At 31.5% G+C, this 23699-nt stretch overlaps 1 protein-coding gene and 1 pseudogene across 1 annotated transcript; both read left to right on the forward strand.

The window, feature by feature from the left end:
- Positions 1-10523: 10523 nt before the first annotated feature.
- Positions 10524-12982, forward strand: LOC8289691 (annotated as a pseudogene).
- Positions 12983-14827: 1845 nt separating this feature from the next.
- LOC8289693 (protein ACTIVITY OF BC1 COMPLEX KINASE 7, chloroplastic) lies at positions 14828-21662 on the forward strand. Its single transcript, XM_015727236.3, has 18 exons — positions 14828-15136; positions 15592-16182; positions 16335-16478; positions 16592-16717; positions 17039-17126; positions 17621-17714; positions 18006-18099; positions 18257-18311; positions 18464-18555; positions 18687-18857; positions 19304-19360; positions 19453-19536; positions 20163-20247; positions 20406-20467; positions 20566-20640; positions 20803-20907; positions 21102-21243; positions 21345-21662. The coding sequence occupies exons 2-18, from the start codon at positions 15607-15609 to the stop codon at positions 21416-21418; spliced, it is 2124 nt and encodes a 707-aa protein (XP_015582722.2). The 5' UTR covers positions 14828-15136; positions 15592-15606; the 3' UTR covers positions 21419-21662.
- The last annotated feature ends 2037 nt before the right edge of the window (positions 21663-23699 follow it).

Below are 23699 nucleotides of genomic sequence, written 5' to 3' on the forward strand. Positions count from 1 at the left end.
CATTCCAATTGTATTTGTTTTAAAAAGAAAAAACATAAAGCATTAGTAACTAAAAGAATCTCCAAAATGATTTTAAAAAAAAAAAAGAATTCTTCAAAATAGTAAAAACCGCACCACTGAAGGGGTTAAAAATAACAACTCGCAAAATTGAGGAATTTAATCGAATTAAAGTTGAGTTTAGGAGGCTAATTACAAAAACAGAACAAATTCAGAGAGTTACTTATGTATCTAGCCTTTTCAATTTGCAATGCCGAAACAATTCTTATCTAGATCCGATATATACACTGCAATTAATAAGAGGGTGACATGTATATATGAATGTTTTATACCTTAATATTGAATAATTGATAATATAATCTATTATTTAAAATCAATAAATATATGTTAATTATTTACAGTTTAGTGTATAGATAGAGATATCCATCCGACATAGAATTTATTTTAAAAGTCTGTTCTTTTAATGAAAAAATAAAAATAGAATTGTGAGAAATTCACTAAATTCTATTGTTGTTTATCCAATCATTTTATTTTTCAGGAATATAATTTATTTAAGTGGGCAGGGCTGTGGTAATATCAGCTTAAGTTTTCTTTGATAATAATTACTGATAATGTAAATTTTCTTTTCTGAATTAGCAACTCATGTTGTGTGCCCTTTAATAATTGAGCAAATGAAATAACTATATCTCGTAACATCAAATATCATAAATATTTTAAAAACAAAAAATATATTGGATATAATGATATGGTTAGTTTTTTTTTTAATTTGTTTTATTTCAATTATTTAATTTTAATTACTTTACAAATAAAAATTGATGGAATGGCAGACCCGGCTCAACCACAAAAAGACTCTAGCTTTAGTGTTCTTTTTACCAAGTTTTTTATTGCTTGATGGCATGTCCATCATTACTGAATCACATAAACGGAGTCGTCTTCTTTCTAAAAGAGATAAAATAAAATAAAATAAATGGTAACGTCTTAAGGAGAGGGCTATAAATGGTTTTGGTGGGTAACACAGAAGAGAAAGAGATTAAAAGGTTTGAAAACTAATAAATGATCTAGAGTTACGACTGATAGGCAAGACCATGTCCATCCCAATGATAATTCAGTCCATTTCTATGCATTTCTGGAGCTCAGAGATTCGGACAAGTTCGTATATGTAGCTGTTAAATGGAACCATTTATCTAAATCTGCCAGTATTCCTATTATTTGCAGTGTCAAGGACGGAAAATTTTTGGATGGACTTGCTGGAAAGAAGTGCCTTCTTCTAAAGAAGCTGCTGAAGCTTTTGGAGTTGTAGCTGGGCTCAAGCTTGCTGAGCTGCCTAATTTTGTCCTGCGCTTTCAAAACTCTTCTTTGCTGAATTTTATTGTTAATCTTGTAGATGGTTAGTTGAGAGGCATTTTAACAACAACAACGTGATCGCTGATCGGCGTAATTGAATTCTTACAAATCGAGATCTTTTAATGGTAAGATACCTTTTTTATTTTAAGAACTTATCCCTTAAATTAAAAACTCTAAAAATTATATTCCTCTCTTTACCGATATTGACTTTCTTTCTTTTTTCTTTTCAATCATATTCTTTTCCATATAACTACTACATACTTTATCAACAACAACTCACATGTGGTACTTTCTTTTCTTTTATTTTAATTTTTATAATTGTTATAATTATTTTTATTTTGCAATTTCATTTTAATTTTCAAATTAAAAGTTTTCTTTTCACTTAAAAAAATATTTATTACCGATTTAGACTTTATTTTTTTAATAAAATATAAAATAAAATTAACTGAGCTGTCTCACAATAAACCATTATAATTATTCTACTCAATATTTTTTATTATTAATATTTTTTTGGTAAATCAACATTGCTATAAAAATATTTTCTGAATAACAGCTTATATATATATATATATATATATATATATACCATTAAATTAATTTGTATATTAATCATTAAATATATAAATAATAACATCTACAAATGATTTTACTAGATACAGTTATCAATCAGCTACCCGCTACTAGTTATTAATAGTTACTGGATATTAATTACCAGCAACAACTTAGCCAGACAAGCCCCTAGTTAGAGTTTTTCTTATAAGTTTATAATTGATTTGATATTTGTATTCATTTATACAATATTATCCTTATTAAAACTTATTAATAATAACTTACTTTAAGTTGATCTCATATAATTAAATTTTTATAATTCATGATAAATAATCTTTATTTTAAAATTATACTTAATAGTTAAAAAATTATATTCTTTATAATTATGAAACTTGAAATAAAAAAATTTTATTAGTAAAATTTAAATTTTAATCCCTACTTTTGAAACGATTTTTTTATAAATGTCTTTAATAATAAATACAATTGAGCTAAAAAAATTAACTATAATATTTTTAATTATTATTTATATTATTAAAAATAATATAATAAAATAAAATATATTTAAAGATAAATTACAATCTCAATAGTCATTTAACATACTAACAACAACCACTAATAAAAATTTACCAAACGGTTTAATTTATCAGCTACCAATTATCGGTCACCAACTACTAGCTGTATTTATTAATTAGCCAAACCAAGCAGACCTTATGTATTCCTTTTATCAAAAAAGAAAAATATGCAATTCCATACGAGATTATGCACTTACATAAAATTTTAGGGTTTCAAAAATATATAACCCTAAACTTACACCTACTATACTTATCTAACTAATACTCCTCTTTATAACTACATATCATCTAAAGAACTATTGCTTTCAGCGAAAAAATCTAAGGGTTATTTGGATTGAGCATTTTTCAATAAAAGATTTTCTGAAATTTATGAGTTTAGTTTAAACTCATTGTTTCATAAGAAAAAAAATTGTCTAAATCTGTAGATATTAAAAATTTCCTCACCCTCTCAAGTCGTTCATTTTTTAGGGTTTTAATTTTCCACCTAGAAGGTAAAAAATTCTAAAATTCACCATTTAAAAAAAAATAAATTATTTTTTATTCAAATATTATCCATAATAAACTTATATATCCCAACATTATTCTTAACTTTAAAAAAAGAAAAAGAAAAATTAAATTATTAATTCATTATTTTTATAGTTAATCCAAGTAATACAATTTGCAAATTCATAGATTCTCAATCCATAAATTTTAGCTAAATCTATGAAGTTTAGAATTCCTCAACCCAAATGAGGTCTGAAGAAACTTTAAACTATTTTTAATCAATCGTAGCAATTATTTACAATCATAAATGGTAAATTTTAGTTTTGTGATCAAAAGAAGCATAATGCATATGGGTTACACGAGGGGAGAGAGGGGCCTTACATAAGCCGTATGTGCAAATTACATTAGCTGCATTTGCAAAATAACTTGGGAGTTCTCTAATGTACAGTACCAAATCAATGTATCTAAAGACAGTTACTTAACATATTATTAGATAAAGACAGAAACTACACCTCCAATTATTGGCATGTTTAAAGCATTGTTGTCATTAAATTACTGTGAGATTAGTATGTGGGCTCTATCATTGAAGGAAGAAGAGAGCATTGCCAGTCGGAATAGGAAAAGTTTGAGAGATAGAAAGGAAGAAAGAGAGATAAAAAGAAAGAGAAAGATGATGTTCAAGGAGAAAAAAAAAAAGAGGCCCATAATTATCCGTTATAACTGAGTTGCATAATTGAACAACACTACAAAACCAAAACCATTGATTTTTGTTTCTGTTTTTCTTTTTTTCTTTTTTTAGTTTTGAAGTCCTTAATTCTTAACTCCATAACTTTACTTTGGAAAATCCATAAATTTTGATAATTTAGTCACTCTAATTAGAGTTGCTCAAAATCAGAAGGGTAGGGTAAAATACTGTGACCCTATTCAAATACACGACTCGACTTCCCTTGATTGAATAATACATTATGATATCCATATACTTTGTTTAAATACCTTAATCAACCTTTTTATTAAAAATTGTCGTTAGTTGCTAATAGAAAGACTATTAGACTCTTATATAAATATTTTATTATAACACCTAACCCTAAATTATTATTTTCTCTCTCTCCAATTCTTTCTTTCTTTTTCATGAACTTTCTCTTTTTCTATCTTTGCAGTGGATTCTGACTTCCACTGTCAATTTTATACTATTTAAAAATTGATTTTGACCCCTCATATTTGAAGAATGATAATGGACAAAGCAAAACAAGTATATGTGGTCCCTTACTTTCCTCTTTAACTATTTTTTGAATGGTAATTCATAATTTATTGAGATTAATTAATGGAAATACATTACTTATTTTAACGTAATTCGTTTTTTATTTAGTGTTATCAACGACAAGTTTTTATCGTTTTCATTTATTTGTGGTTTTGTAAAGTTAGGGTTTGATATATTTAGGGGTTTTGGGTAATTAGCATTCTGATTAAATAATTCTAAGTTAATTGGTAATCAATATAGGGCGATTTATTTTTTCTTGATTCAATATATTTGTAACTTAGGGATTGTGTAATTAGTAGTGGGCAATTAATGAATTTGTTTATGACAGTATGTGGTTTTAATTTGCATGTAAGCAAGCTTATGCTGAGTTATATACACTGGAACTGGACTATGACGGAAAGAAAAGTAGAAATAACAATGTCATGCCAAATAATTTTGTTTGTATGCCTTAATCAACGAATATAATAAGCTGTTTAAGATTAACCGTAAGTTCTTAAATTTGATAGTTGATAATGGATAAAGTTGAGTACTGAAGAGGACATGAACATAATGTTTAAGATATATTGGAATAAACCATTTATTCCTATCTGTATATATGAGAGCAATCATCCTATTGACAATGTTAAAACTCAGAGTAGTGGTAAAGAGACTGGTGTTAATAAGGAGATAGAACATGGAACTAAGGTTAGGCAGGATATGGGGAAAGAGAAGATTAATGAAGAGTTATATGCTCATTTTGATATAGATGGTATGAAGCTTGTTTTTGAATTACAGGAAAATGTGTTAGGTGGAGAAGTACTTGACAAGCATAAAGAGATAGGTAGTAATGAGATTTTTAGTGACACTATACTGTTTGACATAAAGACGGGTAGAAGAGGTGGTGAAGTGGGACAAAATAAGGGAGGGATATATGGTAAGAGTAAAAGTGAGATACTTAAGAGTAGAAGTGGGAGAATAAGGAGTAGAGGTGGGAGAAGGACTAAAGCTCAATTTGAACCAGTAGTTAATGCAGCCAGAAATCATAAGGATGATTATCCAAATTTCAGTGATGCTGAATATGCATTGATTGATGGTAGGGAAGATGTTATTTGGGACTATAATTATAATATGAATAAGGATGAGGGTAGTGACTCAGAGAGTCAAGATAGTGTTGGAATAGCTTATGATGATGTTGTGGATAAAAATGATGGATTAAGTGATATTAAATTTGATAAGTCGAGATATTTGGACAGCAGTTCAAAGGAAAAAATTATTAATGATAGTGGGAAAAGGAAAAGAAAGAAAAGTAAGGTTGATTTGTTTAAAGGAATGTACTATAACCTATTTCAGAGGATAGAAAATGGAGATGTAAGATTTGAAGTTAGACAAGTCTTTAGTGATGTTGTTGCATTTAGATATGTATTAAGGGATTATTTAGTAAAGGGTGGATAAATACTGTTAAAGTGCAAAAATGAGCTTGCTAAGGCTATTGTTATTTGTGCAGAGGAGGACTGTCCTTGGAGAGTTTATGCTTTAGTTTTGTAGGATAAGAAAATATTTATTTATGTAGGGGAGGACTGTCCATACTTGCATTAGGCTTGATGGAAATAAGAATCCTATTACTACTACTAAATGGATAACAGAGAAGTTGAAAGACAAATTGAGTGCAGATCCAATCATGAGCCATGAGTTAATGCAAAAAGAGCTAACAGATAATTGGAGAATAAATGTTCCAATATGGCAGTTGCATAGAGCAAGGGTTAAGAAGAGAGAAGAGAATGAAGGGACATTTCAAAAGTTAGGAAAAAATACTGAGTTTTTTAAAAATGCATAATCCTAGTACAATATTGAAGTTTGATTATCAAGAAAAACAACTTGAAGAGCTAGACCAATCACCTGTTCTCAAAAGAATCTTTATTATGTTTGAAGCACTAAAGCAAGATTTCTTACAAGAGCGTAGACTATTTATTGTGCTTGATAGAACCTATCTAAAAGGGTCTTATGGAGGCTGCACGTTAGTTGCTATCATTTTAGATTGGGAATAGAGGATTATTTCTAATTGCATATGCAATTATTGAATCCGAATGGTGAGGAAGCTAGTTGTGGTTTCTGAAGATTCTAGAATATAATATTGGAGATTCAAATGAAGGCTGCCCTTTTACATTCATTTCAAATAGGCAAAAAGTAAGTCATACATATTGTCATTTATCTTTTAGAGGTCAACAAGGAGGTGCTAGAGGTACTAGAGGTCGTATTTATAGAGTACGAGTTAAAGCAAGAGCGTGTGGACCAATTGTCAATCCTAGTGGAGAGGGTACCAGCAATCAACAAAGAAAAAAATACTCAATAGTTAATAATGGCAAACTGCATTTTGCTCAAAGAGGGATACCATTTTTAGTAGATCCGGTCTTTTTTTACTACGAAGTGATCCAAATTGCCTTTAGTAAATTTTTATTAAGGTTTATTATTGCATGGAAGTTGCTGATGAATTATTTTGACATTTAAACTGTTATTTTGAGATATATATATACTACTATCCCAGTAGTAACGTGAAAAATGTATTTCACCGTTGTATTTAGATTTATCTTTTTGTAAGTATATTTTCTCAATGCAAATGAAACAATTGTTGTTTTATAAGAGTTAAGAGTTTATATGCATTGAGTAACTAGTTTCTATAAACATTCTCAACGAACAACACCATTGGCATTACAATTTCCATAATAACACCACTATTATAGCCACAAATATAACAACTACTAAAATAAAACAAAGACCTAATACTAGCTTCATAATACATATATTCAATTCAAGACCATTTATTTTCTCATTTAGCCGTCTATTTTTTGCCTTAATATCTGCTAACTTCGAATTCACCTCTGCCAACCTCTCCTTTAACTTATCAATTAGACCATGTAAACCCCTTTGTTTCACATCTATACCATAATTTTGGAAGCTTTAGCCTAATACTCCTACCTGAGGCAGTAGTAGCAAGTGTTGTAGATATGTACTGACCAATCTAAGAACCACATACACCTTGCTTGCAAAATAATACAAACGATTCTTGTTTAAACTAGATCAAAAATTCGAACCCGGCCTTTTTACTACATCCACAAGTCATATTCTTGCACTTTCCTTCAATGGTGTTATTGGTTGCGCTTGATGTTGACATTTTCTTCTCTTATGTGTAATTCAAATGATTCAAACTACCCAAGAACATAAACCCTAACCAATTTGAACCATAACTCAGATGAAAAGGAAACAAATATACCATGGAAATAAAATTGTGAAAAAACAGTAGAGATGAAGAAAAAATCTGCATATTACTGAATAAATATCCCTAGTTCAAATATGTATTTCAAAGAAGATTTAAAGAAAAAAAAAAGAAAAAGAAATGCAAAAGAAAGATATATGAAAATCATGTAGGATAGGGAGGGTAGGTTTATAATGCTGTATTAGATTTTTTGAATTAATTTCAAGGGTAATTTAGAGATTTTTAAATAACCCAACACACTGAGTCTATTGACTTACATAATATTTTAATGGAGGGGCTTAATTGTTAATGGAAATAAACATTATGGGTGTCATAATGTATTATTCAATCAAGGGGGGTCGAGTCGTGTATTTGAATAAACCTCAGGAGGGTCAACTCATCCTAGTTAACTAATTCAATCCGATCCAATCCATAAACTCAAATATTTTCAATTATTTAATTAGGTTTTTAGATTAGATTTAAATTAAGACATTCAAATAGATTGAGTTGAATTCTATATTAGTTATTCGTTGGGTTGGGAGGAAAGCTTTACATACAAGTGGCCTATTAGTGATAAGGGAGAGAAAAATGAAAGCATGAGTGTTCTGTCTTAAATTATGATAGATCCATATTATATATAGTTATTTATGATATTTTAGAACTTCAATGATATGTTTTCTATATATAATATGGTAAAAATATGTACTTTTACCTCACTTAAGTTTAATTATTTATTTTCAGATAATAATAGTCAATAAAGAAAAATATAGAGCAAAATATTTAAAAATGGGCTTGCTGCTGTTAAAAACTTAAAATTAAGACGCATGAACTACTATTTTTACAGGGATGGCCGAATTATACAAGGCCCAAAGAGTATATATTTTATTTAGGATATTTAAGAGTTGTAGAATATAGCTCGTAGAAGTCTTGTATTTAGAGAATGACTCCACTCTATATATATTTCTACAAATCTAGTTTTGAAGGAGGAGGAGATATTTCTCATATATGCTCTCTGCCACATCTCCCTTCTGCATCTGTTCGCCGCTCTTCTCTCTGCAATTCTTTACAAATCTTTCATAAACATTTAATTCTTAATTTTTTTCTTAAAGATGTAAGAAGTTTTGCAAAAAGTGGAGGGAGTGAATATCATCTTCCTACTTGAAGAAAATTTCAGATCTAGAGGGAGCTTTTTATTTTATTTTATTTAAATAATAATATAATAACTTCAGAATTTATATTTTCTAATAATATTTTTCGCTGAACGGGTCGAAACTTGAGCATCTATAAATTTCTTAAGTATTAGAGTATGAGGACTTTAAAATTAATTAACTATACTTCTGTTGGGAAAATTAGATTTATTCATAATAATGCAGACTATAGATATTAATTCATTTAAATTTATCTCATGAAAAATTTTCAATGAAAAAGTCAATAGAAATTTAAAAATAAAAAATAAAAAATTCAATTGAAATAGATAAAGAATCACAACCTACTTAAACATTATGGACAATATTCAAATTAGTATTATAAAAAAACGTATTAATTGATTAAATATAAAAGACAAAAAAAATAGTATGTAATTTTGGGTGATTTAATTGGTGGTGATGGTAAAGCCAAAGTTTTCTATAATAAAATATTATACCAAATCTTTTGTAATAATTAATTTCTTATCTTCTTAATATTATAGTATATTCTACTTATATAGTACAAGTAAAAAATTAAAAAAATAATAATTTAGAAAATTACATATTTTTGACTTTAAGTTAACTATTAGTCAGTTTGGTTCTAGTTTTTTAGTAATCTACTTTTTTTGTCTAAACAATTTATTCTTTCTAGCTCATAACGTACAACTTTAATATATATTGTATCTAAATTCATAAGCAATTGGACAACAAAATTTTCTGCAATCCTATTAAAAAGTATTATGCAATCTGATATATTTGTAATTTCATTTAGATAATAAAAGTATAAGTAAAAATGATTTATTTAATGTTGATAAAATCATATGAAACTCAATAAAAATTCAAATTAAAAACCAATCTAAATGAATAGATTTACCAATTGCCAACAACCAGCTAGATAAATAAATTTCAGAATGGAGGAAGACTTGTCAAAGGACAGTGAGTATGGAAAAATTACCAGGAAGCATAGAAGCAGCAATTGAACAAGTCATAATGACTTTAAGCTACAAAATAAGAATTTAGAAAGCAACTAAGCAAGACAACTGTTCAAAACAGAAGAAGGTTTTGTAGTCCCAGAGCCAAGTTACATTAGCTGAAACTGTTATACTGAGTGACAAAAATGATGTAAACTGATGAGATTATTCCTAACTAATCATAAAGGAAAAGGAAAATATATGTTTGACTGCATCAAGTTATAATTTGGACAACTAAATCTAGAATGTACAGCATGAAAAATTCATCAAATATAAGTTGATGACTAGTACTAAGTATGAATAACTATGTACCAGAATATGAGCATGAGAAATTCAACCAACTTGCTAACTGATACACATACATAAATTCAAAAGAAGCTTTAGTAAACCTAAACCGGTATTTTTTTTTTGTCTAAAACTCGACCGAACAATAACTTTTAAAATTTTTAAAGAGTTTAAACCGAATCAATTTGGTTTTACTAACCCCCACATTTTATATAGTAAATTACATGGAAAATTGTTACATGAAATTAAAACTTCCTTCCAGAAGGACGAGCCTCGCATAATGTGGGATTTTTGCCCCTTGTTTTGCTCCATTCCTAAGCGATAATTTACCAGACCTGCATTGTATTCTTAATTCTATTGTTTTTTGTTAATCACATACTGCAATGCTAATAAAAATCATCATACACAAGAGGGAAACATTTACTAATTAGTTTCACTTACTTGTATAAGTCTTATCTGAGGTCATCGTTTACTTAGTCAAACGAATTTTTTTTATTAGTACTTGGTCAATGAACTAAATAAACACTAAAATGCTTTTCCTATCATAGTTCTACCTTCCTCTTTCCTTCTACACAATGAAAGCAGAAAATTAAAAAAAAGCTAAAAGAATCCAGTTAAGTAACAAGGAGAGGAAGGATTTTGGATATCAAAATGGCAGATGGTGCTATGAACTTCTTACTTGATAAAATAACTACAATTCTACTGCAAAAAGCATCATTACTGGGCGATGCTAGTGATGATATAGAAGAAATCAAGCTTGAGTTAGAGAGCATAACATCATTCTTAAGAGATGCAGAAAGAAGAAAAGAAATGAGTGAGTCTGTAGAAACATGGGTGAGACAAGTAAGAGAAGTTGCATATGAAGCTGAAGATATAATATACGAATTCATGCACCACAAATCCAAAGAACCGCTCAACAATGGCTTCAATGGTGTAGTCCAGGATGTGATCAATTTCCCCAAGAACATAACCACAAGGCATCAAATTTCTTCAAAGCTACAAAAGATCAAAGCGAAAGTTCATCAGATTTCTGAGAGGAGCAAGCAATGCGATTTTCATCGGCTTGATGATGTGGGGAGGACTAGAATTGTGGTTGGTGATAGGTGGCAACAGTATGGAAGATCATCAACTTTGTAGATGAAGATGAGATAGTGGGGATGAAAGAGAGTAAAGAAAAAAATACTTGGATTGTTAGCAGCAGAGGAACCACATCGAACCGTGATTTCAGTTGTGGGAAATGAAGGCCCAGGCAAGACCACATTGGTGACAAGGGTCTATAACAATCAAATAATCAAGAGATGCTCTGATTGTTGGGCGTGGATATCTGTGTCACAAACATATGGAATGGGTGAGCTTTTAAGATGTATGATCCAAGAAATTTTTGATACAACACAAATGCCAATACCAAGCAATTATGTTCCAATGAATTATAGGCAACTTATAAGGATGCTTATTGACTGCTTGACTTAAAAGAGGTACATTATTATCTTAGATGATGTTTGGAGCATAGAACTGTGGAGTAGAATACGAGGTGCATTTCCTAATAACAGAAATGGAAGCAAGATTATCCTCACAACAAGGCATGAGAATGTGGCTGTCTCTATTGGAATTGGAAGCCATGTCCATCGCCTTTATCCTCTTCAAGAGAAAGATGATTGGGTCCTCTTTTGCAGGAAGGCATTTTGGAATGACCCAGAGCTTACGTGTCCAAAAGAGCTTCAACCTTGGGCTGAGGCCATTTTAAGAAAATGTGAAGGCTTGCCACTAGCAATAGTGGCAGTTGGAAGTCTTATGTGTTCAAGAAGCAAGGGGGTCGCAGAATGGAAATCCGTTTATGAAAGCCTCAATTGGCAACGTAATAAAAATACCATGCTTGCACGAGTGAAAGGCACCTTGTTGTTGAGTTTCAAAGATTTACCCTTCTGCCTCAAGCATTGTTTCTTATATTGTTGTGTTTTCCGTGATGGTTACCCAATTAAAATAAAGAAGCAAATTCAGCTCTGGGTAGCAGAAGGATTCATTAATGAAAGAAAAGGGATGACAATGGAGGAGATAGCAGAAGAGTAACTAACAGGACTTATTCTTCGAAGCATGATTCAGGTCACTAGGACTAATTATGCTGGTAGGGTGAAGCTATGTCGAGTGCATGATGTTATGTGTGAACTGGCTGTGACAACGTGTGAAAAGGAGAATTTCTCCACATCATTTGATGGATATCAACCACGGCTAGGAGAAAAAGTCCACCTTCTATCACTTTATGGTACGGGCAAAAACATCCAGTTAAATAGTACAATATCACGCCATCTTCGCTCCTTTTTTGTGTTTCCAACGGACATGTGTTTATCATTCTTTCTGCAAGCTGTTTTATCCAAATTCAAATTATTGAGGGTGCTAAATCTAGAGGGAGTTCCAATTGAAACCATACCCACCGTATTGGTTTGAGTTATTCAGTTTAAAATATTTGAACTTGAGGCACACCAAGTCAATGGAAAGGTTAAACAATCTACAAAATTTAGATGTGTGGAAAACGGATATGGAGAGGCTACCGAGTGGAATATCAAAGCTATCTAAGCTAAGGTATTTGTTTATATGTAAAAACCATGATCAGGACTCTAAAATTTTTTAAAGCGGCATGCAGGATCCAGCTAGAATATGGAACATTCCGAAGCTTACAGACATTAGCAAGCATTGAAGCAGAGAAAGAGTTGCTCCATCAAGTTGGAAACTTGACGCTGGAAATTACAGAATTGAGAGATATTGATGGAATAAATTTGTGCAGTTCAATTCAAAGAATGATAGGGCTCTGCCGCTTAAGTGTGACAACAACTACTATAGAGGAACAACTTCAATTAGAAGCATTACCTCTACCTCCATTGTTTCTTTCTTTTCTTGGAAAAAAAAGGCATTTTGAAAGAAATGAAATCATATAAAAAAATGAGATGATCTTACAAGAATTTAATTGAACATCTTGCACAAGATTAGCTCCAGAAAAGGCCAATATCAAGTTATGGTAGTTTAGTTACATTTGATTAACTAATTGCCTGCGAAAGCGAGAAGGTGCAAAAATGCCCAAATGATGAATGTTTTTATTTCTTTAAGACCATATTAACTTCAAGCTTTATCTTCCTGCATGAAAAACAAATATTCTCAGTTAACAAGATACAAAAGAAATAGCTACGTGTATTCTTATGAGTCTCTTAGGCATTTCCACAAACACCTAAAGTCCGGCTTCACATTCCTGCACGAACAACTATTTATTGAATCACTCTGTGAACTGGTGTGCACACATGCTAATAATAACTTGTTGGATCACGTCAATTGAATCTCAGCTGTTAATTTTAATACTCTGTTAATAAGAAACTATGGCTTTATTTTTAACAAAATAAACCATCTTTTGGAATTACTACCAGAAACTCATTTCCATTTTAAGGTGAAATGGATAAAATAGAGATTAAGATGCTATGGTAAATTATATCACGAATCTAGTTTCATATAACATTATATAGCATTTTAAATTTGGATCATTTTACACTTGTATGACATTTTTTTAAAGACCTTTTTTAAATACTTTGTTTGATTTTTTTCTTTTAAATAATAAAATAGTCATGTCAAAAACTAATTAATTATAAACTTACACCATATAAACTTACAAATCATTTTATAAATTTAAATTATAGTTTAATGTTTAAAGAAAAAAAATTTAGAATTAATTTTATTTTTTTAGAAACATAAAATTATTTTTCCTCACGTTTTCTCTTTAATATATTGATTAAAGTTTCTATTATTTTAATTTATATCGTACTCTTCTTATAAAAATTATTACTATATTTATAAAAAATAAATATAGTATTATAATAAAAAATATATAATATAAAATTAAAGGAAATAATATGATAAAAAAATATTTCTATTATTATATAGTTCATTTATTTTGTAATAAATTTAAATTTATGGTATTGATTTATTTTTATTTTTTGATCTATTAGCTATTTAATAATATAAAATATTAATTAATGTGTAACTAAATAAATTTTATTCTTATAATTTATCAAAATACATATCAATTTTATAATCTATCAATGTACACATGTATTAATTTTAAGTACATAAATTTTCATATTTTTGAATTCATGATATAGCAATCAAATCTATTTCTTTTTTTTTTCCGAAACAACAATCCAAAATAATGCAATTCAATAGAATCGCGATGTACTGATTTGCCAGGTCGAATTGTATTGTATTGTTTTACCATTTCGCCCTGCTCCTTCTTTTCTTAATAAAGGAAGAATAAAATAATGAAGTAAAAAATATCTTAATTAGGGAAATATCAAAATTTCATGGTATTTACATTAAATAGACAAGAACAATTTTACATTTAGATTGAAATTCTGCCTTCTTCATTAATATATATATATAAACTCATACATGAACTATTATTAAACGAGTAACATCGTAATTTATTATTTAGTGAAATAATAAAATAATATATAAAATAAACTTTATATATATTAATATAATAAAATCTAATAAATTAATATTTTTATATTTAAAACAAATGATATATATATATATATATATATATATATTATATGAAGTGAAGTATTATAGGTTGAAGAAACTATTAATAAATTATTACAATAATTTATTTAATATCTTTATTATAGCAATATAATAATAATATTAATATTATAAATCTCAATATAATTTTATTATTTTTTTGTCGTGTGTTCATGAGAACTAATTTATACAAACAACTAATTTTGAAAATAATTTTTTTCTATTTATATACAATTAGAAAATGTCTAAGGGAGAACCAATTAAAATGTAATTAAATTAAAATTACATGGGCATAGTAAGCAAGAGAGGTAAGCGTGTGTGGTAGAAAATACAATAATTGTGACAGCCAATGAATAGGAAAACCGGACACGCCACATCGTACACGTAGTAGCCAAGCAGACTTTTGAATGTGGTGGAGAGCGAAAGATTCTAGTAATCCAATTTTCTGTTTTTGTCGTTAAAAGAACTAAACAGAAAAGATCTCCAAAACAATGCCTTAAAAACGTGAAATCGGAAACCAGGACACGCCAGGGATTCTTGTCCACGCCCTTTGTTGCTTCACTTCTTGGGTTCAACTTGCTTTCTCCACAACTATGGCTAACTAATTTCTTCATTCTACTAAACCCATTAAATAATATAATTTCTCACTCCAATCAGGGAACCCTCACTTCAATTCAACAGCTGTCTTTGATTCTTTTATTGGCCTGGTATGTTTTATTTTATGTTCTCGCATATGGGTTCTGTTTGGTTTGGCAGAGAGTTGAGGACTGTATTCTTTTCTCGTTGACTAGTACTAGCAGTGCATTCTTTTGCTTTTCTTTCTGTGAATTGAATTGACTCAACTGCTTTTATTGGGTGCGCGACTGTTATTGGTTTTGTTGAATGAATATCAATATATCTTGTTGAATCTTGTCTAATCTGAACTTCCGGGTTTTGATTTTTTTAATTATTATCTAATCACTTTTTTTTTTCTTTTGATTCTCGAGTACTGATTATGTCTATGTCTGACTTGTGATTGTTAAAGAGAAGGATCTAATTATGTGGTCATTGTCGTGTGTTTCTTGCAAAAGGGTTCTGGTTTTTGCTTGGCTTTGAAGCTATGTTTACGGACCATTTATGTATCTGGAGGTTCATTATTCTTATCTGAATTGCATATCTACAGGTCTTTTTTGCTTGAATGGCGGCAATACTGGCTTCACACAGCTGTTATTGCCGTAATGTTGATATTATCAATCAAGGAGGGACGTCGGATAGTCTCAGTTTCTCCAGCTCAATTCCGAACCCATTTCCAAAATTTGAGAGGCAAACATGCAATTCCCATTTGACGTATAAAAGGTTTCAGGTGGAAATGCAGCAAACTGAATCAAAACCATCCTCAAGGTTAGGTAGCAATGGGCGAATAGTCAAAATGGTACCTGCAAGTGAGGTGATGAAGCAGCGAAAATTGCCTAATGGTAAAGAAGTAAAGAAAGTGAATGGTACAAAGCAGGTTATTAATGGTGCAAGTATTATTAAGAAGGATCCTAGTCCTGAACTTGTTAAGACATCAAAATATAGGCAGACAAACAAACTTCCACCGCTGGAGGATTTAAAGGTTTTACCCTCCGATGAAGGTTTCAGTTGGGCCAATGAGAATTATAACAACTTGCAGCGGAGTATCGATGTGTGGTCATTTGTTCTTTCTTTGCGTGTCCGAATTCTGCTGGACAATGCAAAGTGGGCATATCTGGGAGGCCTCACAGAAGATAAGCAGGTGAATTATTGAAGTCATTAAGACTGCCAGTTAATGTTGCTTTACAAACATGTTGATGGTCTTCAGCTGTAGTCTTGCTCATTATATGTTCTTTTTTTTCAATGAGATAAATAATTTTCGCTTAGCTTTTGTTTCTATATGTTCTCTCTTAGAAAATCCGAAGGCGAAAAACTGCTTCATGGTTGAGGGAGCAAGTATTGCAGCTAGGCCCCACTTTTATCAAACTTGGACAGTTATCTTCAACAAGGTCCGATCTATTTCCAAGAGAGTTTGTGGATGAACTTGCCAAGTTGCAGGTATCTCTCGACCTTAGTCTGTGAGAATATCGTAGCAGATTCATTCTTATATTCACTGGTAGCTTTGACTTTGTTATATAAGTTATATATGGTTCTCATATTACAAAATCCAGGATAGGGTCCCTGCCTTCTCGCCAAAGAAAGCAAGAAGCTTTATCGAGAATGAACTGGGAGCTCCCATCGATATGTTGTTCAAGGAGTTTGAGGACCAGCCCATTGCTGCAGCTAGTCTTGGTCAGGTGTTTGATTTATTTTTTAGCTCTTGACCAAAAGGAGAAGTCCCTGCGAACATGTTTCTTGATTCGTAGTTTATTTGCTTGAAAATATTATGATATCCGAACATTATTCATGTGCTACTGAAAGTAGAACAAAGAAGAATATCTTTAAGGAAATTTGGATGTGTGCAATTCCAAAAAAATTTCTTCAAAGGAGTTTGCATTGTAGCTAAATTTGAAGTAGAAAGAGATAAATTGTTTCCAATGAAATTTCTTTTCTTTTGAGTGAATTGTTTATTGAAAAAAGTGAATCTTTTTACTGAATCAAATCTTTATTGTCTTTAGGTGCATAGGGCTATACTGCATAACGGAGAGAAAGTAGTTGTGAAAGTCCAAAGGCCTGGTCTGAAGAAGCTTTTCGACATTGATCTTCGTGAGTATTATGTATTTTTCACCATTGATCACAATGTTCTAGTACTTGCCTATTGACAAGCTATCACATTTTAATTATTCTTTTTCATTTTGTTTTTCTATGTTGTGTTTTCATCACCTTTTCCATCTTGTGCTTTCATGGTTTCTTCACTAGGTGATTTTCAGGAAACTCCACAAGTTTGGTTAATGGTTGTCCTTGCATTAGGGATTCTGTTGCCTGTTGGTGCTATGATTTTACTTTTAACATTGGGAAGTAATGATTCATTGGGAATTGAAATACTAGAAAGAAGGCAAGAAGGGAGAATGAGGATGCATCTATTTGCATAAGTTGACAATGGGTCAAATTATTTATTCTTGAGTTAAAATTCTATATTTTATTATGAAGACTATAAATAGTTTACATGCTCAATCATACACATAGTTGAAATGGTTTTGATATTTTCATCGTCAAAATAAGTGGTTTTGATCTGTTTTGTTTTTGTGTCTTTCTTCCAGGTAATTTAAAGCTAATTGCAGAATATTTTCAGAGAAGTGAAACTTTTGGTGGTCCAACTAGAGATTGGATTGGTATATATGAAGAATGTTCTAAGTAAGTCTCACCCATGTATGACTTCTCATATTAGATTTTAAAGATCAAAATTATCGAGCATTTGATATGCAATTATAGACACGTGCAGCTCATTTATCTCCCTGTGCAATTTTGTCCGATGTTTTATGTTTATGTTAAAGTGCATCATCACTCATTATGTCATGGTGGTCTCCATATTGTATATATCTTTCCTTTCGCATGATGAGTCAAATAAATGCTGGTGAAGCATATTCACTTTTCAGGTGTAGATGTACCTCTCTCTTTTCATTTCAACATCTGTATTCATTTCAGGATTTTGTACCAAGAGATTGATTACATTAATGAAGGAAAAAATGCTGACAGATTTCGCCGAGATTTTCGGAATGTCAAGTGGGTCAGAGTACCTGTATGTTTCTTGCTGCTAGCTTTTCAATTAATATTTGCCTTTGCACTTCAATGCCAGAAATAATGACTTTGTATAGGTTAGTGATTGTAGACTCCACTCTATTGTTCTACTGTATGACCGATGCTTAACAAAAAATCAATTTTTGCCTCTCTTATAGCTGGTGTTTTGGGATTATACTGCCATGAAGGTGCTGACACTGGAGTATGTACCCGGTTTGTATCTAAACTAGTGGTGTTTGTTTAACTTGTAGAGGACTATATGCTATCTCTATAAATTACAAAACCATAAAGTCTGTACTTAAGAGCTTCAGCAGCAGTTTTGAGAACACAATATTCAGCATTATATTATCAACTTTGGCATGCAGGTATTAAAATAAATCAGTTAGACATGCTAGATTCACGAGGATATAACCGTCCTCAAATCTCATCTCGAGCAATTGAATCATACTTGATTCAGGTATACAGCAATGACTATGAAAGCTAACCTCGTTAATTTTCCCTGTTTACCTGTTTCTTCGAATTACCATTTGATGATGTTAGTAATTACCTTGAAGACATTATAACTATTGCTGAATACATGATGTTCAGATCTTGAAAACTGGTTTCTTTCATGCGGACCCTCATCCTGGAAATCTTGCTGTTGATGTGGATGAATCACTCATCTATTATGACTTTGGTATGATGGGGGAGATCAAGAATTTTACTCGTGAGAGGTTGCTTGAACTTTTCTATGCAGTTTATGAGAAAGATGCAAAAAAGGTTGGTATTCCAGCTCAAGATACTGCTAATTTACAGCTTGTAATCTTTTGTGCAATTAAGGAATTTTTATGAGACTATTGTGGAGTTTCTTGCTTAACATTCATTGTGTCACTAACGTAATCCTTCAAATATTAGCAGTATGCTTAAGACCAAATATGAAATTTCTTGAATCATTAGAGTATCATGCAAATATCAAACTTCTGGAAGCCAGAGTTGCTTCTTTTTGTTTTCTGGAAGTTGGTCCTTGCCCACCTGAATTCCATATCCCAATCCTGATCTCTCATTTCTTGATCAATGACCTTATTCTCATTTCTCTGTTTCTTGTTCAGTTAATGTAAGCAATAACACCTTTAGAAACATGCAATTGAAGTCATTAAACAAACTTTATACATCAACTTTCTTGTCCTTGCTTTGTTAGTTTAACTGTCAAAGCATCTGTTATGCAGGTTATGCAAAGCCTTATAGATCTTGAAGCGCTTCAGCCCACTGGAGATTTGTCATCGGTAGGTATCATACCAAGAAAATGGCTGCTTAATGAGTTGTAAATGGACTTTTACACTACATGATAATAATAATTTTAAAAATGTTTCCCTAGGTGAGGCGATCTGTGCAGTTCTTCTTGGACAATTTATTGAGCCAAACACCTGATCAGCAGCAGACTTTGGCTACAATTGGGGAGGTAATCATCCTATTGTCTATTTAAAAAAAAAAAAAAAATTATTAAAGAAATAATCCAGGCATAGATCCTTTATGCTATGTTTATTTCAAGAAGAGAAATGGGAAGGAAGCAAAACTATTTCCTTACCTCTTGTTTGGAAGAAAGGACGACCTTTTAGATTTTGTCTTATGGTAAGAGGAGTAGAACTGAAAAGTACAAAATTCTTCCTGCTTATTGGTTTTTGGGGCCCTGAAGGAAGAGATTGCTTTCTTTCTTTCGCTGCCTGTCCATGAATACAAAAGAATGCAACTTCATTATCCCATTCCCTCCCCACAATTTCTACTCTCATCCTTCCCCTAAAACAATATTGGATTGCACTTACGTGTTACAATAAATTGCCAAAATGAATGAGTTTGTGGTGAGAATGAGCATATGCTAGTCATTTCCAACTAGATTGGCTGATACAACTAGTGTTTGTCTAAGTTAGATGGAAACATCTGACAACACTGTTAATCCATGTAGTATTTTGTCATCTACAAGTTAACTCATTATTCTCCTTGTCATTATGAATTATCCTTCAATAATTTATAACAGACATAGATGAGCTGTCAATTTTAATTTTTTTTCCTCCCATTTTCTTTCTGCAGGATTTATTTGCAATAGCTCAGGACCAACCATTTCGGTTTCCATCAACATTTACATTTGTTCTAAGAGCATTTTCAACCCTTGAAGGTTGGCTCTTTTTTCTCTCTCTGCTCTCTGGTCAGAGGAAAGGGTCACTAAACCCAGTTCTCCCTCATTCCCTGTCAAAAATTCTCTTGTGGATTTTGCGAGTCTTATTACTGAATATAGTCCGTATTGCCCCATTTGTTAATTCTTCTTTCTTACAGGTATAGGTTACATTCTTGATCCAGATTTTTCGTTTGTGAAGATTGCTGCCCCATATGCACAGGTTTCATATGTCTGCTCATCTCCTGTAGACAATTCAATTTCTACTCATGCTTTTATGGGTTTCTTGCTCAATTCACTAATGTTTGACGCCACATGCAGGAACTTTTAGACCTAAGAAAAAGGCAAAGTACAGGAACACAACTAGTTGAAGAAATAAGGAAACAAGCTAATGATGTATTGCCATTTACTCGTATTTTTCTTCTAGCTTCATTTCCCACTTAGCTATAGTTGCATAAGAAATCCTCCATATCTATTTTTTAAAGATGCCATAGAATACAGATTTCTTTTTTCTTTTCCATTTTCAGAGATATTGAGAGAACTTGTTTGTCATTTCAGGCCAGAAGTTCTACCATGTCCATGCCAGCCAGAGTTCAGAGGATAGAAGAGTTTGTGAAACAACTTGAATCTGGAGATTTAAAACTTCGAGTTCGGGTGCTTGAGGTACTTGACACCTAATATATCCAGAAGATGTCTTTCGGTCATTTAGAATAAAAGTAGAGGAAGAAAAATAAGAAGATATTATTCATCATAAAATAGAGAAAGATGAAATACATTATGCTTTTAACGCTTCACATCTTTTATGTTTATTAAAGTGTTAGCCTTGTTATAATATACATGTAAACTTTCTTTACCAGTCAGAAAGAGCAGCTAGGAAAGCAACAGTGCTTCAAATGGCAACCATGTACACAGTCTTAGGGGGTACCCTATTAAATCTGGGGGTAACATTTGGCAGTCAAGGCAGCCAAGCTATTGCAAATGGATCTTTCATCGGTGCAGGTAACTGTTTCTTGCATTAATTACTTAGATCATGGCAGAGCTACTTTCTAATGTTCAATAAAAGCTTCACATTAGCTCAGACTAAAACTTCTAAATTGCAGGAGTTTTCTTGGCATTACTTTTAAGGTCGATGCAAAGGGTGAAGAAGCTTGATAAATTTGAGAAGATGATATGATTTTCCGACATTACAAGTCTGCCTCGCATACACAATAGATCTTGATATACAGTTTTCAGTAAGTGGTATATTATTTACAAACAATATACATCTTGATATACAATTTTCAGTCAGCCATTTGTCTGATTTACAAAACAAAACAATTCTTTTGTACGCAAACAAGATATGCGCACATTGTATATGCAAAACATATAGTTAAAAGAGAAAAATCCCTTGCTTTTATAAAATTTTGATTTATTTGTGCCAAACAAACAGATGTCGTTCTTTGAATATGAATTTGAACATGCAAAACCTTGCCAGCAGCAGCAGCATCTTTGCTTATTTCTATACATATTTGCAGCAACAATTGTCTTGGCTTTTCTATCTTCAGTGCTTGCCTGGCAATGGTGGCCAATAAGAATATGCAGGTGAAATTGGTCATAAATTGCTTAATTGCAATTTCTTGCAACAAACTTCTTGGCTTCCCGCAAACACAGCTATCTTTCAGAATGTGTTGAAATTATTTTGTGTCTTGAAACATGCGCCAGGGACATTGAAGACTGCACTATCAGGAGGGACCCCACTTGGCAACTCATCGTATTAATAATAAGGAATAAGATTCAAATAGGCTCTGAACCTTGAGGCCGAAGTCAAATAAATTTGGGCCATTTAAACCCAATACTTGGCAAATTTGGATCAATTCACCCCTTTTTTGTTAAAATACAAGGACCGTGAGCTGCACTTCCACAGAAAATGCGGGCATACAAGAAAGTAAATAAATATAAATTTACAGTTTTTAAATTAAATTTAACATATAATAAATATTTTTATGACAAATAAACAAACAATAAACATCTTTCTAACCACCACATAACACTACTTCCACCGTTAAGAACACCATCATTAACACCCATTGTCAATGCCAGCAATACAGCCATCGTCGATGCCACCTCCTACAATAGAGCCATTCTCAACGTTGCTCTGCCGTAGAAACAGCTCCTTGCTTGAACAAAACCACCACCTTCTTCAATAAAGCCACTGCTCCCCTTCATCGCCCCAAAAATAGAAATCAATGGTCGAAAACAACGACCAAGAAGGAATGAACCGCCAGCAGCAACAAATAGTCGATGCCATTGTTGTCAACGCCACTATCGCCGCCACAATCATCTTCGTGACCCACTGTCGTCGCCTCGACCATTGTCATCCCCCATTGTGCCTCAACCGTCGTCGACTCTGCCGTCGCCGTCGACACAAACATCCCTTTCTACCTCACAGCAATATCGACTCAACAGCAATAATCGATTTTAATTTTTTTTTCATTTCAGTGGGTTGGGTAGAATTGTTTTAGTTAAAATTTGATTTGCATTTGTTTCCTCAAATTGACCACTGAAACAACACCTGTTGTGTTTCATATTGTTCTTGAATAAGATTTTAATGCCGAGAATTTCTAGTGTTTATAAAAAGAGGAGAGAAGATGAGAAAAAGAAAAGAAAAGAAAGAATACTTTTAAAAGAAATTAAAGAAATAGAGTGAAAGGCAGTGTTTATGATTGTAACGGCGGTGGTAATGGTGATTTACAGTGTTAACAGCGGTGGTACTGGTGACAGTGTAATTCATGCCCTTGTCTATAAGAAAAAAGGGGCTAAATGAACCACAAGTGATAAACTTTTTTGGGTTAATATAGCCCAGAAAAGTCAAAAGGACTTATCTGACCTTGGGCGTAAAGTTTAGGGCCTATTTGAACCTTATTCTTAATAATCATGCCCAATGTCCTGCCCCTGATATGCAAGGACTACCCATGACAAAGCCTCGTATTCATTGAAGAGGTGAAATTCCCTTTGTTTAATCTCAAACCTTGTCAATCTTTTGCTTCATAGTATATGCGCTGCAAATTTAGAGTTAATAGGACTGGCAGAAGTGGTGCAATTACCTTGGATAGGGTTGCAATACCTTGTAATTGTGGGTGATCACGGTTCGGTTAACCGAACTGTTGGTCGTCTTAAGAACTTAACCATATATTGGTTTATAAATTCATTGACTCTAGACTTAAACTATTGGTCTTGGTTAACTGTTGCTTACAGTATAGTTAATGGAATTTTTTAAATTTTAACCATATTAGTTTTTAAAATTTTTCTTAATGCTTTCCCTTTTCTTTGATTAGCCAATAAACTATTAATAATATTATTAATAATAATGATTAAAATCATCATATCATTGATAAAGCATTCTTAAAACTAAATATTTTAATTAATAAATAATATTTTATTAATCAATATAGTAATTATAGTTATATAAATTAGTA

Source organism: Ricinus communis, chromosome 7 (genome assembly GCF_019578655.1).
Source record: "Ricinus communis isolate WT05 ecotype wild-type chromosome 7, ASM1957865v1, whole genome shotgun sequence".
Lineage (NCBI taxonomy): Eukaryota > Viridiplantae > Streptophyta > Magnoliopsida > Malpighiales > Euphorbiaceae > Ricinus > Ricinus communis.